The sequence below is a fragment of the Solea senegalensis genome, linkage group LG20, assembly GCF_019176455.1.
Source record: "Solea senegalensis isolate Sse05_10M linkage group LG20, IFAPA_SoseM_1, whole genome shotgun sequence".
NCBI lineage: Eukaryota > Metazoa > Chordata > Actinopteri > Pleuronectiformes > Soleidae > Solea > Solea senegalensis.
The window spans coordinates 12,257,013-12,273,914 of NC_058039.1; the positions used below are offsets into that span (position 1 = coordinate 12,257,013).

General features: G+C 41.2%; 1 protein-coding gene across 1 annotated transcript in view; it reads right to left on the minus strand.

The window, feature by feature from the left end:
* Positions 1–16,852, minus strand: part of LOC122786621 (ubiquitin-conjugating enzyme E2 E2-like) — a 36,514-nt gene extending 19,662 nt beyond the window's left edge. The window contains exons 1-3 of the mRNA XM_044053061.1: positions 16,669–16,852; positions 14,976–15,173; positions 10,208–10,258 (exon numbers count right to left, since the gene is read on the minus strand). Coding sequence (XP_043908996.1) covers positions 10,208–10,258; positions 14,976–15,166 — 242 coding nt within the window. The 5' untranslated portion in view covers positions 15,167–15,173; positions 16,669–16,852. The remainder of the gene's footprint in view (positions 1–10,207; positions 10,259–14,975; positions 15,174–16,668) is intronic.
* Between the last annotated feature and the right edge of the window lie 50 nt (positions 16,853–16,902).

Here is a 16,902-nt window from a genome sequence, read left to right on the forward strand (position 1 = left end):
TGCAGAGGCAAAACAAACAAACAAAAAAAAAACAAACAAAAAAAACTTATACATCGCACACATCGACTAGCACTTCATAGTTTGGTTTACTTGAAGCTCTTACTTACTTCTAGCTCTTATTTGTACCCAAATGTTAAAATGAACTTATTGTAAGTCGCTGTAATGTAATGTAAAGATGAGGATGTGGAGGATGTGCAAAAAGATTACGAGCTCCAAACACAAGAAGAAGACGACTACAACAGGCTATGATATAGTTGTGTACATGGAAAATATACTATTATTTAATTATTCGCTTGAATATTTACTGTGACCCAGAGGTTGCGCTAGACTTTTTCGTTGTCTGTCATTTTGACTGACAGGGTCATAAAAATCCCGTCATAATCAATTTTTACCGGTCACTTTAAATGATAATAATGACATATTCAATTGCATTGTTCATATTGCAGTGGAATATGAACAGTTCACCTGTGGCCTAAACGTCTCACACCTTCCTCCTGGTCCACATGGACTTAAATCGCGTGCCTGCTTGCGCGTAGTTGCGCGTAGTAGGAAATCCTGCAGCACGCGCTCCTTCTGCACCATATTCTCCTTAACTTGTTATCGTGTGTACGGATGTTATGCTCACATCACTGCTGTGACTGAGGGAAGTAATGAACAATTAATTCAGTGGCGATTTACACCACTCATTAGCTCTCTTTAAAACTGTATTGATCCCCCACAACCCCACTGAAGCGGGAAGTTTATTTTCTTAAGATAAATATACAAGATTATAGCCAAAGGCAAATTTTCATCCCTTGTCCCTTGGACAGGTTGATGGTTGATTATGCAGAGTTGTGTTAGCAGCTTTGATTTTCCAGTAACCATGTTGTTGGTTGTTAACAGTTCACAAATTTCACTTGGTATTGTGTGCCAAGTTTGAGATGCTCAAGAGGAAAATACATAGGGGGACAGCGCAATCCCCTCTAGAGCCTGCTCTGGTTGAAGTTCTTTTTTTATAAATTCTTGGAGTGGATGAAGTGAAAATCTCATATTTTCAAACAGAGTCAATGTATTTTACAGTGTTATCCCGGCTAAGCAGTTCATGTGCCTTCAAGAAGTTCCTTGAAAATAAAACAGGACTCAACCCCCACTGAGTGCCGAGGCTTGAAGGTGATAGCTGCAGAAAGTGGAAAAAGGGGGCACATTAAGAATTCAACAGCCGGCGCAGCCACATCAGCTGGAAAACCAACTGAGCCATGCATGGAGACAATTAACCAGAGATTTACTGTGCAGAGGATGATCCTGCAAGGTACGGGAAAAATTTGCCACCCCCCACCTCCACGCTGTGGCTTCCTCTGAGACGTACTGTCTGATTAATGGCAGCTCAGGGCCTTGCCAGTGCAGAGGCTGGTATCAGAATTGAAAGGCGAGTAGCGTGAATGGTTCCCACAGGCTCCATATCACTGCATCTGGGATGCAGGTGACCTACAGCGGGTCCGCCGCAGTAGCGGCAGCTACCTTGAAAGTCCAACTATCTTTCCACTGAGCTGTTAATTAATCTTATCAAGGACAGACGTGCGCGTATATGTGTGTGTGTGGCAATGACAGGCGAATGTAAACACTCTTCGGGGCTCTGATAAAGGTTACAGATACTTTTCAGATATGCAGCAGAGAGGGATCAGAGCTGCCTGAGGCAAAGACAAGGGATGATTTGGAACGTAATCCACGAGAGATACTGAAAGAAAACTTTGTCTGCTGACCGAGGTCTTATCCACACGGAAACACAACTTTTCCTGCGTGATCTTTTTCTTGAAACACGATACTGTTTCATACATATACATACATACAGACTTCCCCAAAAGCTGTATGTATGTATATATATATATATATATATATATATATATATATATATGTATATATGTGTATATATATATATATATATATATATATATATATATATATATATCAGAATCAGAATCAGAAGAGCTTTATTGCCTATTTGCACATACAAGGAATTTGTTCTGGTGTCATTATAACAAGCATACAAAAATAAAGTGAACATATATATATATATATATATATACATATATATATACATATATATATATATATATATATATACATATATACACACACATGCCTGGCCTCAATATTTTGACCGACCACTAATCCGTATAGAACCACACGTACGTACATACATACACCTATTTCCAGATGCTTTAGTGTCACAATTGTCCTCTCAAGAGTAGAATTTACATTATTTGTGTCCTCAATCATCCCCTCAAAACAAGATAACGTCACTGTTGTCTTCTGGTGAGCACAGAGGACACAACAACCTCTGCTGGACAACTTGTTAATTCATTTACAATGCCTGATGTGCTTCTATGCTGGATATTTTGAAGAGGGTTTTTAAGGTGTAAATTAGGCCCATTTATACTTGTTCGTTTATTGCTGTCTCTACCTTACACACCTCCATGCATCTTTTGTGTTGTAAGCATGTTAAGCAATACTTCCTCTAGAGGGCAGTGCCAATTTGAAGGCATCAACAAACATTGAAGAGGTTATTTTATTGAGATTGATACAACCTGCCTGTGTAACTAAATTAATCGGCAAATATTTTGAAAATCAAATCTGTTGGGGTATTGTTTTTTATATCAAACAAGCATTCTGATTTTTCAGCTCCATTTAACACAGAAATTGTTTAAACTGAAAAATGGTTTTGTGGACCAAAAACAAGACATTTGAAAACATCATCATTTTCGAGGTTTCGGTAACACAGACCAATATTTTTCAACATTTTCTGACAGTTTATGGACCAAACAACAAACAAATTAAGGAAACAATCGGCAGATTAAATGATGATGAAACTAAGCAAATAGACCAAACACAAAAAGAAGAAAATGATGATGGTAAAGATCGCGACAACGAATTTGCGAGCAAGAGAGAGAGGTGGAACTGTGACATTATCGTTTTACCAGTTGCACATCGACTGTTAACACAAAAACAGCTTTGAAGAGCACCCAAAAAAAGCTGATTCCATGTGAATAGAAAGCCGACAGAATAAGAAACGTGAGCAGATTCTCCTGGACTCGTTCTCGTGTGTACAGGCCCTAAAACACATTGCAGTCAGATTTTAAGGCGGCTGTGAAGTGTGTGTGCGCTACAACAGTGGAGCATGTGGGTGCAGCCTGGCTCTCACTGCACTATTGATTCAGCAACACTGCAGTTTAGAGACGCCTTGGCTGGATTTGAGAAATGGAAAATAAACAGAGGAAACCTCCCTGGGAGCAAACCCACACGGAGCCAGAATCAGTTCAAGAATACAAATTCACAGAGTCCACAACCTCCCTTGACAACTGCACAAGACTTTAGAGAAATGTTTAATATGAACATTTTAACCTCTCACGGTCTGTTCTGTTAATGGTTTCACACTTTAAATCAGTGTTGGCAAACTTGTCAGGTTCATTCACTGAGTTTAACTCAATTTAAAAAGGTCCAGTTTCTGCATTTCTGATGCAAAATTAATGAAGTAATTGATTAATTTTGCATCAGAAATGCAGAAACATTTTTATTGTAAACTATACATGTTTCACGTCAAAGACACTTTTATTGTGAGATTCTGTGAAATACTGGCACAAATATTGTGAAATACTGACCATAAACAATATAAATAATAGAATTGTGCATTTGTTATTTTTTGCAATCTAAAAAGTGCCACGTGTTTGTGTGTAAAGTATCAATAGCTGACACAGAGAAGAAAGAAAAACAACGACAAACACAAACACTGTGTGATGTTTCTGTCAGGCTTTTCCTGAGGCCACTCACTCACTCACTCACTCACTGTGGTGGCATCAGCCTCAGGTATTCACACTGACTGTTGTAAGAGCATCTTCACCTTATCTCCCCTCCCTCACAATGGTTGGTAAAGCTGTAACAAAGCGGGCAGATAAGGAGGCGGGACTGTTCCTGTCTCTACACTGTTGTTCAACTGTCCCCTTTTTTAATGTAAAAAAATAAAAATACACTGAGCAATAAAATGTGTGTATTTTAATATAGATGTAATGTAGCTAGAGTCAGGGAGAGGACATTGCATCAGAGGTGGATTTACACTTAAGATTTGAAAACAGGCCAGTAATTGCTGGATGTAGCACATCATGGATGATACCCAGGAAGTCTGTGTGTGTGTGTGTGTGTGTGTGTGTGTGTGTGTGTGTGTGTGTGTGTGTGTGTGTGTTGTAGTAGTAGACTGTGAGAACATTTTGGCTGGTCTTAACAACTTTAAAGGGCTTTTTAAGGGTTAAGATTTTAGGGTTAAGTTAAATTAAGTTACGGTTAAGGTAAGGGGCTTGGTAATGCATTGTGTCCTTATATCCATAGTGTCCTTACCAGGATGCTGTTCAGGGATGTACAAAGTAGGACATTTTCTGGCATAAACAACAACTTGTCAGCACCATGATCTGTCATGGAGACCAAAACCTGGTCCTAATGAAGCAGAACCTCATTTCTGATCTACTGGCTAAGTTTAGGACTGAGATTTGAATTGTAGTTAAGTTAAGGTTAGGCATTAACTGGTTAAGGTTAATGCTTTGGTCACACTGTCCAATTAAATAGAAGTCAGTGCCATGTCCTAAGACAAACAGCTGTGAGTGTGTGTGTGTGTGTGTGTTCCAGTATGTATCATCAGTTATGCACATCATGTCTCACTGTGTGGATGAATGATTAGGCTCTTGTTAGATATGCTGTCCTGGTCTTTAGCAGAAAGACACTGCAGTAACTTCTTACAGCACATGCACACACATGCACGAACGCACGCACAAACACACACATAGAGAGAGATTGGATAGGCGAGAAAGAGAGATAGGCTTAGTCAGCTGTAACTAACTGCAGACAAGAAAAAGGGGATTAAATGAATGAGGAGGTAGAAATGTAGCTGTAGAGTCAGTTCTCACAACAGCAGTGATTTACACCCGTGTCATCATCAGGCAAGTCTCAACAGTCAGCCGCCATCTTAGCAACGCCTCCAGGCAGTTATTTTGAGCTAACAAGACCATGGATTCTATTTAAATCAATGAGGAGAGAGCCGGTACTGCACTTCCAGTGTTTGTATAGAATCACGAGCAGGAACAGTGAATTAATATTCCACAATAAACATGGTATCATTTCAAGAAATGTCTTCATACACGCCAAACCGACTGTAAATGCTGTCGTATAGATACCAGGCCTGTAGGTGTAAGCTGTAACGCTGCCACGGAAACACAGCAACACTTTCCCAAAGTTGCATATTCCTAAATATACACAAAAATGCAAGGGGGCCGTTTTCTTGGGTTTTTTGTGTCACTCAGGGACCCATTTTCCAGAAATAGAGGCGAGACAACTCCAACGGAAAGTTGCTTTTAGAGGCACACTGTTGTACAGAAGCAAATACTTAAATATGGACTGTTAAACACACTGTTTTCAAAGAAAAATAAACATACCGTACGGAGCTTGGGCCCTAAATATTCCAGATGCATCAATAACTCTTTCATAATTAACTCACAGCCTTCTGTATTAAATCAAATGGAATCCTGATGTACGTCAAGATTCCCACCAAGTTCACAGGCAGTTAGAATTGGAGCTCCCTGCTGACGGGGGGTGATTTGGGATAATGACAACGACAACAGGCTGTTTCAGGATAACAGTGAAATGATGAAATAGGATGGTCTCTCCCTCTCTCACTCTCTCTCTCTCTCTCTCTCTCTGCTTTGTAGTCACAGATGTGTATCTGTACACGAGGCACGTGTCACACTTCAAACAGCGGAAACATCAGCGTCTCTTTCCTTGTCCGAGCTCAAGGTTACACTGCATTTGTTAAATCTAGATTGGATTACTGCAAAGTCCTTACTGTCAGGATGTTCCAATGAGTTTGTTGAAACCCTCAAGTTAATTCAACACGCTGCAGCACGAGTTCTGACAGGAAGTAAGAACACAGTTGGCATGTTTATATGCACAGTTTCATTGAGCTAAGACCGTAGTCAGACTCTTGCTCTGTTCACAATGGACGCGGCACAAATTTGTGCGTCAAGTTTACATAGAGTAATCACAGAGTCAATGCAAAGACTCCATTTTCGATTTATTGGCTGCGTACATCTTTTTTTTTTTTTTAAGTATTTTTTTGGGCTTTTAATCAATAGTTTAGTGCAGAGAGACAGGAAATGGGGAGGCAGAGAGGGGGAACGACATGGAGGAAAGGACTGTCCGACACGGGATTCGAACCGGGGTCGCCTGCAGTGAGGACTGCAACCTTAACATGGGACGGCAGCTCTACCAAGTGAGCTAACACCACCCCGATTGGCTGTGTACATCTGACTCTGCCTCCGTAGGTGGCGCTGTATCTCTCTCTATGAGCTTGTGTGTATGATACGACTTAATCAACAACGTGTGAACTTGTTTGACCGTAACAGACGAGGGCTGTAACGATTTATCGATTATTAATCGACAACTAAAGGAATTGTTCACTATTTTGATAATCGATTCATCGGTTTGATTGCTTCTTTTAATAATTACAACAAGCTTTAAAGTTTTTCAGCTTCTTAAATGTGAATATGTTCTGGTTTATTTGCCCATCAAGGTTTCCTGAAAGTTACACACGACAGCTTTAATTCATGAAGGTGTTACCAATTTAAGTGATGTTGTTAGGTGTTTTTTTCAGCAGTTCTCATGATAGATAATGGATGCATGGATGTCTTTGTGGTTGTGATCACACATCACAACTACATCCTCTTTCCTCTCACAGTTTTGTGAGTTGGAGGTTTCAGTGTGAGCAGAGAGAGAAGCTGCTGAACAGCAGGTGAGCTCTGCAGACGGCTGTTTCACTGCAGGATGTTTCCTAATAACAAACTGGTTCTCCTCCAGTTCATCTGACAGGACAAAACTACAGCTACTGAAGCCTGCTGGGCTGCTGCAGGGGCCACAACACACACACACACACACACACACACACATAGCTTAACCACAATACACACACACAGTCTTTTTCCATGCCTTCAGAAGACATCTAACCATAACCATATCTACTACTGGTCTAATGTTAACCATAACTCTAATGCTACATGTTACATTATAGGGGGCTTTCAGATTTTTCGGGTTCCTTGGCTTCATGTAACAAATAAATCATTAAAACATAATATTTTTGAATATTAATTGATTGAGAAAATATTCATTAGCTGCAGCCCTAGAATCCAAACCTTCTCTAATAGGGGATTCTTATTAAAATGCTGCCAGGACTATCATGAAAGGATATGGTAATTATAGAAAAGACAACACTTACACTTACACACACACACAGAGCCAGGAAGGCTACTAAGCACTGGGCTAATATAATGTGTCTGATGTGAGGGCTATTTACATACATATTTGCAGTGTTTGTCACGTTGAATTAATTACTCTCTGGCAGTGTGACAAGGATGATTAAAGAGACTGATGAAAATAAAAAATCCTGATGCGGCTCCAAAACTCTTTTCCACTAATTCCATTTTAAGCCGAACCAAAGAAAAGCCAAACACGCAGTCTTCGAGAAAAAACGACTCCCAGGAGGGAAACAGCACTTTTCCTTTTCTACTGAGGAAGGGAATGCAGAAAATGAGCCAGAGAGGATGTGAGACGGATCTGCTGTGATCATGAGCTGCGTTATATTCTGCCGGGAGGAGGAAAAAAAACAAAACAAAACAGAACAGAAGAAGCTGAAGCCTGTGGGGTAATGAGCCGCATCACAGCGTCCCCTCATAACCCCCCCTCACATCTGATGTCTCTCTGTGAACACAGCCTATTTAACACTGTCACATCAATTAGCAGGTGAAGAAAGGGCTGAGGAGACGTGAAGTCTTTTGTGTGTGAGGAAATTCATCCCGTCAGAAACGTTCACGAGAACAGTCGCTGTGGTTAAATCAAACACCGGGGATGTGACAGCCTTGTGGGGGAACTGAGGACCATTTAAGAGTGAGGTAAATACCCCGAAGGGGCGCATGAATGCAGAGATCTACATTTCAAGTAGCACCGGTGCTTTGGATGTGTGAGGCCTTGTCCACACAGAAACTTCCCTTTTTCCTACACTCTTGTTTTGTGATCTGGAAGTCATTTTTCCGAGGGTTTTTTTGCTTTCTTGTGACAAAGTGTCTTCTTTGTCGCTTGAAGGAGTTTAGTTTCAGATATTTTTACCCGTTTCTGCCAGCCCAATTCCTTGGGCCGATAACCAATAATCTAGAAATACAAGTTTTTCCCCTGTGCCCAATTGCAGAGCTCATGTAGTCTCTTCTGTAGGGAAATCAACAGAATATTTGTCATACAGATGTAGATAAACTTCTTCATCATAGAGGGCGCTAGAGGTAGTAGCCTATTCAGTCATTAGTTTAAATTATTTCCTACACATGCCTGAAGCGCCTCTAAATGCTGTGGTATATATGCCAGGCCTGCATGTGGCGCTGTAATGCTGCCACAGAAAAACACCTAACAGGTAGAATATGATGCAAACTTAAGCACAAACTACAAACACAGGAAGAAGGCAGTGATGGTGAAGAGGTCGGGCTATAATTTCCCCTCAAGTTGCAAATGTTAGGGCGGCATTTTGAGTTTTTTTTCACTCTGGGACTCGTTACTTCATCCCACGGAGTGGAAGTTACGTTTTTTTTTTTGGTCTGTCTGTCTGTCTGTGTTTCCACATTTGCCAATTTGACAAGCAGAGACCACCAGGGGCTTGTTGTGTGAATGGGGTGAAGTCTGCCATCATCTGCCTTGTCTTCTAAGTTTCCCTGTGGTAAAAAAGGCTGAAACCATAACATTTTCTTAGTGTGGAAAAACTCCAAGGTCACTCCTTTGTCTATTTTAATTCTCCTTTTCACCGTGACCTTGCTTTAATCACATCATCATTAGGAAAACAACTTCAGCAACACGTACGAGCAAACAGAGGATCCTGGACCATTTCCTTTGTTGTATATGCCTGGCCTGTATGTGGCGCTGTATCGCTGTCACAGAAATACACCTCAAATGAACAGGAGCTTGTGCATATAGCACTATTCATACACAACTGAAAGTGCTTTACAAAGGCATAGCAATACATTAAAATCAAAGTCAGAATGCAACAGCAAGAGGTTGGGGCCATGACATCCTCCGTTTCCCAAAGTTGTGAATAGTTTGTTTACAGGAAAATGTGAGTGTGCTGTTTTCTCGCCGAGACCCTTTGAACCTAAATGCCGGTTTTGTGATAAAAAGCCAAATGAAAAACACCCGAGTCGCCTGAGCCCAGTTTGTCACTCGTGTCTGAAGATTCCCCGACTGCAGCCGCGCTCCATCCATTTGTCACAGGGGCCTTTTTCAGTGTGAACATTCTTCAGGGAAGAACACAGACGTGTCAGTCTCTATAGAAGTGTCTGCCCATGAAATTTCATTCCCCCTTCTGCTGCTTGGCTCTTTGTCAGGAAACATAATGGCTTGCTTCAGCCAGATTAGCCTCGTCTTTGAGATTGGGGAGCTGACAAACAGCCGGCAGGTGCCGGAGTCATCGCTCGAGGTCCGACGGATAAAAACACTTGGCTGTTTATTTACACTGCAAACAGCCATGACAGATTAATGGTGTGATTCTGACGGGTGAGAAAATGATCTTCGTCTGCATCAACGATACAAAAAAACTACTGATACAATATAACATCACTCACTGGCTCAATGAACTGATTCATCATTTCATCCAAAATAGAAAAGGCAGCATGCGATGGTGGTATCTGAGCTCAGGACAAGAAACAACTGTTGCAATCTTTTTTTTTTAACTGAGAGATATAGTGGTGACAAATTTTTTCACCATTTTTATAACTGATTCATTCATTAGTCCATTAATTTCTTGGTCCTAACCACTGATCCGCCTCTGATCTGCTGACCTGAGATGAAGTCTTGGGGAGTAAAGGTGCAGCAGATCAGCAGGGTCTTAAGGAGCCGGACCATTTAAAGCTCTAAAAGAAGTAACAAGGACCTTAAAATGTCTTCTAAAGTGAACTGGTAACCAGTGAACTACTCCTGGACGTCGACATTCACTTAAAAAACAGGAGAAAACACCCAGATTTCTCTGCGTAGCCCTCAGGACTTCTGTGGACCAAATAGAATAGGGCTTAACACACACACACACACAGACACACACACACTAAAGAGCCTCGGGTGTCAGAGCAAACGGCCCTTTTCAAAAACACACTCATCATCGGGATCTTACCTGCAGTTTGGTGGCGGGTCCAAGGTTATTTCTGCTAACTCCTTCTGGATCCTGAAACGAGACGAAGATCTGTGTTATAATCACACACACAAACACACACACACGCACAAAACAAGACAGTTGTATAAATCCTGACTGTAAAAATCAATCTGTGAGTGCACACGGAATACTTCATTGATTTTCTAATGAGCTCCGGAGCGCGGCGAGTGAACACAGGAATCAGTCCTGACACACAACATCAACACCACGGCGACCACGCAGCTGCATATTTCACTTTTTCTCTCTCTCTCTCTCTCCCGCATACGAATGTAAATGGATATCGATGTCAAAAAGGTCGTGTCAGATAATGGAATCATATCTGGTATATGAGGGTAAATTAATTTGACTGTAAGGGAAGCTGGCGGGCGCGTTTCCACACCGAGCACACGAAGAAAGTATTCAATCAATTGACTCTCCCCGGTTTAGTATTTATTACGTTTACTATACCAGTAGCCATGTTATATACTTAACATAATTACACATCGGATTGATTGATCATGATTCAGTTGCCATTACCATGACGACGATGCCATGTATTGCATCCTCAATTTTCTACATTAACGCACATGGTTCATTTTAGATCGATGCGGCTTTCATTTAAAGCTGCAGTGCGTATCTTTAGGTGATTTTTGTTGTTGTTATGTTATTCGGCAGTCTCCGTTTGCTTTGGTGTGAACAGATAGGGTTTAAATTATTTTTAAGCTGCATCTTTTTATCTGCCCATTAGGCCTCGTCCACACGGAAAATAACTTAACCTATAAGATCCGTTTTCTTTACTCTTTATTGATTTGGCAGTTAAAATGTACTAAACATATATTTGTTGTCTGTTAAAAAGTGTTTAAAATGTTTATTTGGCAGCATGTTTTTGCTAGAAAATCTATAAATACAGCAGAATGGAGACATATCCTCAAAAAAGTATATAAAAAAACAACTCTTAACACTGTAGTATATGCCAGGCCTGCGTGTGGCGCTGTAACGCTGTCAAAGAAATACAGCAGAAAAGTTTGGGTGTTAATAAAGACTATCAAAGACAAGTTTCCATCATTACTTTGCATATTTTAGCGATTCAATACGATACAAAACGTTTGCCTAAACTTGTTCCTGTGCGTACAAGCCCTCGGGGAGCACTTGCTTGTATACAGCAGCAGCACAAAGGCGGGCGGAGGCAAGAAGCAGTTATCCCATCAAAGTGCTGAACGACCACTTGTAGTGGACACTTCTTTGTGTTCTCACTTAACTAGCTGAACATTGCTGTCGCCTCTGTTTGTCTTGAGTTGACATAAAATAAATGACTTCCTGTGTGCAGTGCAGGAATGTTGCCAAGAAAACACAAGAGCAACCATAAAATTGAAATATTTCATCCCCCCAAAAAACCAAACTAATCCATCTTCCGAAACGAAAATGGCTGTAGTCAATCATCCATGTCGATGTCGCAATGCATGAGATTAACATTTAATGGCTTCATCCCTGTCGCATTATCAGTCTCCACCACCTCTGTTACATTTCACATGTAAAGTGACAGTTGTATGAGATGCTGACACACAGTCAAAAGGTTAATGTCACAAAAAATACTCCAGCTTATTTCTACGATATCCTGGGAATACGTCTGTTGCTTTATCTCACTGTTAGGGCAGCTTTCTCCAACGTGGAAACTGAAGTTTGCGTCGCTTTGTAACCAACACAATCCCCCACACTGAAGCCCATGCAAAAAATCTGTGATTTTACATCACAGAACACAGGAGTAGTTGATCCCCCTGTTGCCTCCAATAGTGAATTTAAATGAGTTATTTTGTGACTTTGGTGTTTGGAATCCTTTGTTCAAAGTTACCTAGGCAACGCATCTTAACCAAACCTGGCAGCAGCGGACCAGTGGCTCCTGTGTCCCCCGCAAGCTAGAAATGTTGATTTTCTCTACAGACTTTGGTGCAGGAGGGTGAGAAGTTGGAAAGTGGACTTTAGTGGAACAAGATAAAGCATGAAAAAATATTCTCCGTTCTGGTTCCTGGCACCAGCACCAAGCTGAACACACACACGGTGAAGTCAACATTAACTGCGAGTCACTACCTCATTCAACTGCACTTGTAAAGAAATTGAGAGAGCGAGTGAGAGAGAGAGACACGTCGCTGCATTATTCTATTATTCCATGACAATGTGAGCGAGCATGAGGCAAACAGATACAGACGGCTGAGATGTTTTTTTATTTACGATTATTGATTTTTCTGTAAAGAGCCGGCGTAACCGACGGTGAATAACTGTCATGCTCTTGTTATTAACGTCTTTGTAGTTTTACGTCTCTTAAAGACTCTTTATGAAACGTGCACTTTTTGGGTCTGAAATCTTCATCTCATATTTGTCTGCAAGGGTTTTGATTTGTCTGGGGACAGCGTGTGCCGCGGAGCGCGATAACAGGACGCAGACTGAGCTGGCGATGTCAGCCATGGAGGATGTTACACTCGTGCTTCTCACTCTTACAAGTCCAGACTCCAATATCCATCCTGCCAAGTTCAAACTCCCACGGATTCAAGTTCAAACACAGCATATTCTGCACCAAGAGGGAGATTTGCTTTCATTTCCATTTCCTGCTCTTCTGCTCCTCTTACATCATGTTTCACTGCAATAACTCAAAATGTTCAAAGTAACATAACAAAGCAAAAAAAAGAAAAATAAACTAAATAATTGACTTCTCGCATTGATTGATCCTGTTAACTGTTCCCTCAGCTGTTTGTTAACTGACACATAAAAATAATTTGTTACTGCGAGTGAGAAGGAGACGAAAGACAAGCGGTCGATGCCGACATGACGGATTGTTTCGGCATCGACTGAATGTGTGATAGTTGTAGGGCGGCAGCTCATGATCAATTTCGTAACCGATTACACATTCGGTCCAAAAAATGTCAGGAAATGTTGATCAGTGTTTCCCAAAACCTCAAAAATAACGACATTGTTTTGTCCACAAACCATAATGATTCAATTTGAATGATTCCTTTGTTACATGGATCAAAATAACCAGAAAATATTCACATTTAGGACTAATATATTTAGTACTTGATTCAATGTTGCACTACAAAGTAATTTCTTGAGTTAAGAAAAATTATTGTTTAACAAATTAAAACCAATGAAAAATACATGAGAACAAAAAAGAAATGTGGCAATGATTAATCCATTGTCTACCGATTGCTGAATTACTCTGACTATTTTTCAGCTTGTTGCATGTGAACACTTTACAGTTTCGGCTCCATTTACTAAAGTAATCATTCAAACTAAATCATTTTGGTTATTCCACCTTTTCTTGTGCTTGTTTCTCACAGAGAACAACAAAGAGAATGTTCTGTGATCACGGCTGTTAGAAATGATGAAGATAAAGAAATGTATGGCATGTTGAATAACAGAGCGGGGGCACAAAAACTCAATTATCACGTCATGAGTTTCCCTGGATTAGATTCTTTGTCATTGTACACATGGACATGGTGCAACAAACCTTTTAAAGAGCTTTCACTTACATTCATCCATCCATCCATACACACATTTAAAAGAAGTAATAAACATAAGAGTAAGTACTAAATGTAATAGTAGATATATTTTGCAGGTGACCACACACAAAATATGCGCCTTCAGATAAGCACAGTCTAATACGATACACGATACATACGACACTAATAATATCGCGATACAACGATTCTGTGATAATCAATATATTGCGAGACAATCATAGAGCGATACATCACGATATCTACTTCACTGAAGAATGTTAATGTGAAAAGTTAAAAGTGCACGATTTCTCTATTTATTCACAACAACGTGCATAAATTCTACTGTATGTGAAGAACGTGGATGGAGCATGTCTTAACGTAGCTTTCTCCACCATTATCTCTCTATCTCTCTGACCTCTCTCTTCTTCAGCCAGGCAACTTCCACCCAAGTTTCCCTCATTCCTTTGAGCAGCGCCAACATCAATATTTGCCCCAACTTATCGACTTATTGCGTTGCACGAGAGAGGGCGACGATTTATAACCAAATCCATAATTTGACAGACCCCGGGTAACCTGTGCTCTGCTCAATTGTCAAGAGGAGGAGGAAAACGTAGCTCCTTCAACCCACAACATCTAAAGAACCAACATTGGCCACTAAGTATTAAGTTCTCTCTAATTCTCGTCCTATACTAAAATGTGGTGGTGCATTTACATTTAACGAGGGCCTGGAAATAAAAGCTGAAATAATGATCTCTGGTCTTTTCATGTCAAACCCGAATGTTTTACAGCAAAAAAACCAAGAAATAGTCCTCACTCCTCCAATCATTTTTAGAGGGGACTGTAAATATTTAAACAGCAGCAATAAACAGCATCTATTTTGTTCACAGTCAAAGTGAGGCAAATAGAGTTTGTTTTAAATGTATTCATTTATTTTTGTATGGGGTAAGACATATATTTGCAAAAGAGCTTGTAATATTATCTCCACATTTATGGAATAGTGAACACTTGCTGTGTTATTTTATCTGCAGTCAGTGTTTTCCTGAGGTGGCACATTTCAAGGAGAGGAGCTGTGGTGACGGAGGCTTTGAGAATCCAAATATAAAGTTGGTGATTAAACAGTGGATCCATCACACACTCTTTTTTTGTCTAATGTTCTGCACCCTAATCACATTAGAACACACAGAACAACAGAGCAAACGGCAGGTGAGTGCAGTGAAGGCAGCACACACAGTCAAAGATAACTGGGGCAGTAAATCTACCTCTTGGCGCTGGTGGAGAGTTTGGCGGCCGTCTTGCTGGAGATTTTGGCCTCCTTCTTCTTGGGCTGGGTCTGGTCCCGCTGCTCGGGGCCCGCCTGCTCGGGAGGAGCTGCCTCTCTCTGCTCAGCATCTGAGCTTCCCCCACTGGTGTTGGGGCTGTCGTCCGGCCTCGGCTGCACCTCACTGGACATGCTGACGCTGCAGACACACACAAGACGACGGCGTGAGGCACATGCAGGAAGTGCAGAAACAAGCAATCTGAGAGGGACGACCCACTCATCTGACTTAAGGAAAGCAAATAAAAATTTGTTTCTCAATTAATTGATTAATGGATTAAGCGTTTGCTGGTCCATAAAATGTTGTTAAGTGTTCACAGAAATCTTGTTTTAATTATTAAACACCAATCAAACTGATTAATGGATGATCAAATGACTTGACTAATGATTAGTCCTTGCAGCCCCTAATGGAATTATGCTGCTTTTGATTAAGTTTCACATGATAGTAAACTAACTACTTGACATTAGTATTATTATGAGGGCTGAAACAATTACCTGAGTAATAATTTATTATTTGTCAATTATTTTGATATTTCATTATGAATGAGAGTGGGGTTTTTTTTCAATAAGCTTTATTCAAAGCTTTCTCATATGAATATTTTCTGGTTTCTTGGGTCCATCCAACAAATACATCATTAAAACAGGATTAATTTTAGTTTATGGACAAAACAAGACATTTGAGAACATCATCACTTCCAGGTTTGGGAAACAATGATCAAAACTTTCTGACATTTTATGTCAAACCAAACCAAAAAATGTACTGGATAAATGGAGAAATTAATCGTCATTTGCAGCCCTGCACTTCATTAAGGGTCAATAGGGGTTAAAGAGATGTAAGAGATATCTCATGGATGTAGGAAATCTCTATGTTTCCTAAACAATGCTTCATTGAACTTGAACAGCCCCTCTTTAAAAACCAAGTTTCAACAGCTCTTTAAAAAAAAAAAACTTTTTCCACTGTCATGTTAACTCAGGCACCTCATGGGGGAAGGTTGTGGCAGTGGCACGACCTGGTGAGCGCTTCACGGAAGTTTACCGGCTCTCACTGGACTCAAGTGCAGTGTAGTGCATGGGGGTGTTAGCCGAATTAAACAGTGGCAGCTGCGGACTCTGAAGGACCTTGAGCGGTTCCGCTGTGATGTGCATGTCATTGTTTTTCAGTGGGGACAAGTTTAAAATAGAGACATTTTGGATGGGATTCGTGGAGGCGTTACATACACTCGGTGTCAGACAGAGAAGGCACGCGCCGGGGGTAACATCGACACCGAGCCCCCCCATACACATACACATACATACACACACACACACACACACACATAAATACATACACACCGACCCGACCCTCCCTCACTTCCCCGAGGACCACTCTCTCTCGAGTCCCATGGCTCTGTGGCTATCAATGAAGAGTTACCAGAGCCTCGGAGTGAGACGTCTTTGATGGTAGTGCGAGATAAAGCTGAACAAAAACACTCTTCCCCCGCATCCAGGCGTACAAACGCCGGAGCTGCCGCTGACCAACAGCACAAAGACAGAATGGATGCACCCCTTCTTCCACCACCGCCCCCTCCCTCCACAACACAGCGGAATACACCTCCATTCTTTCCGCTCACATGCATTTGTTTGGGGGGGGGACTCACCTTTCTAAGCAGCGGCAGGAGGAATGTCGGCTAATGTCCACTAATGTCCGTTCCGTTGTCCGCTACACGAACTGACCGAGCGCTGGTTCCCGTCCGCTGCCTTCACTTCACTGTTCCGCTGCCGCCGCTGGTGCTGCTGCTGGAGAATGTGAGCCGAGCCGAGCCGCGACTGTAGCTGCCAACGCAGACATACTAGCTACAGGCGTCGCTTCCGGTTTATGCTGGCAAAATAAA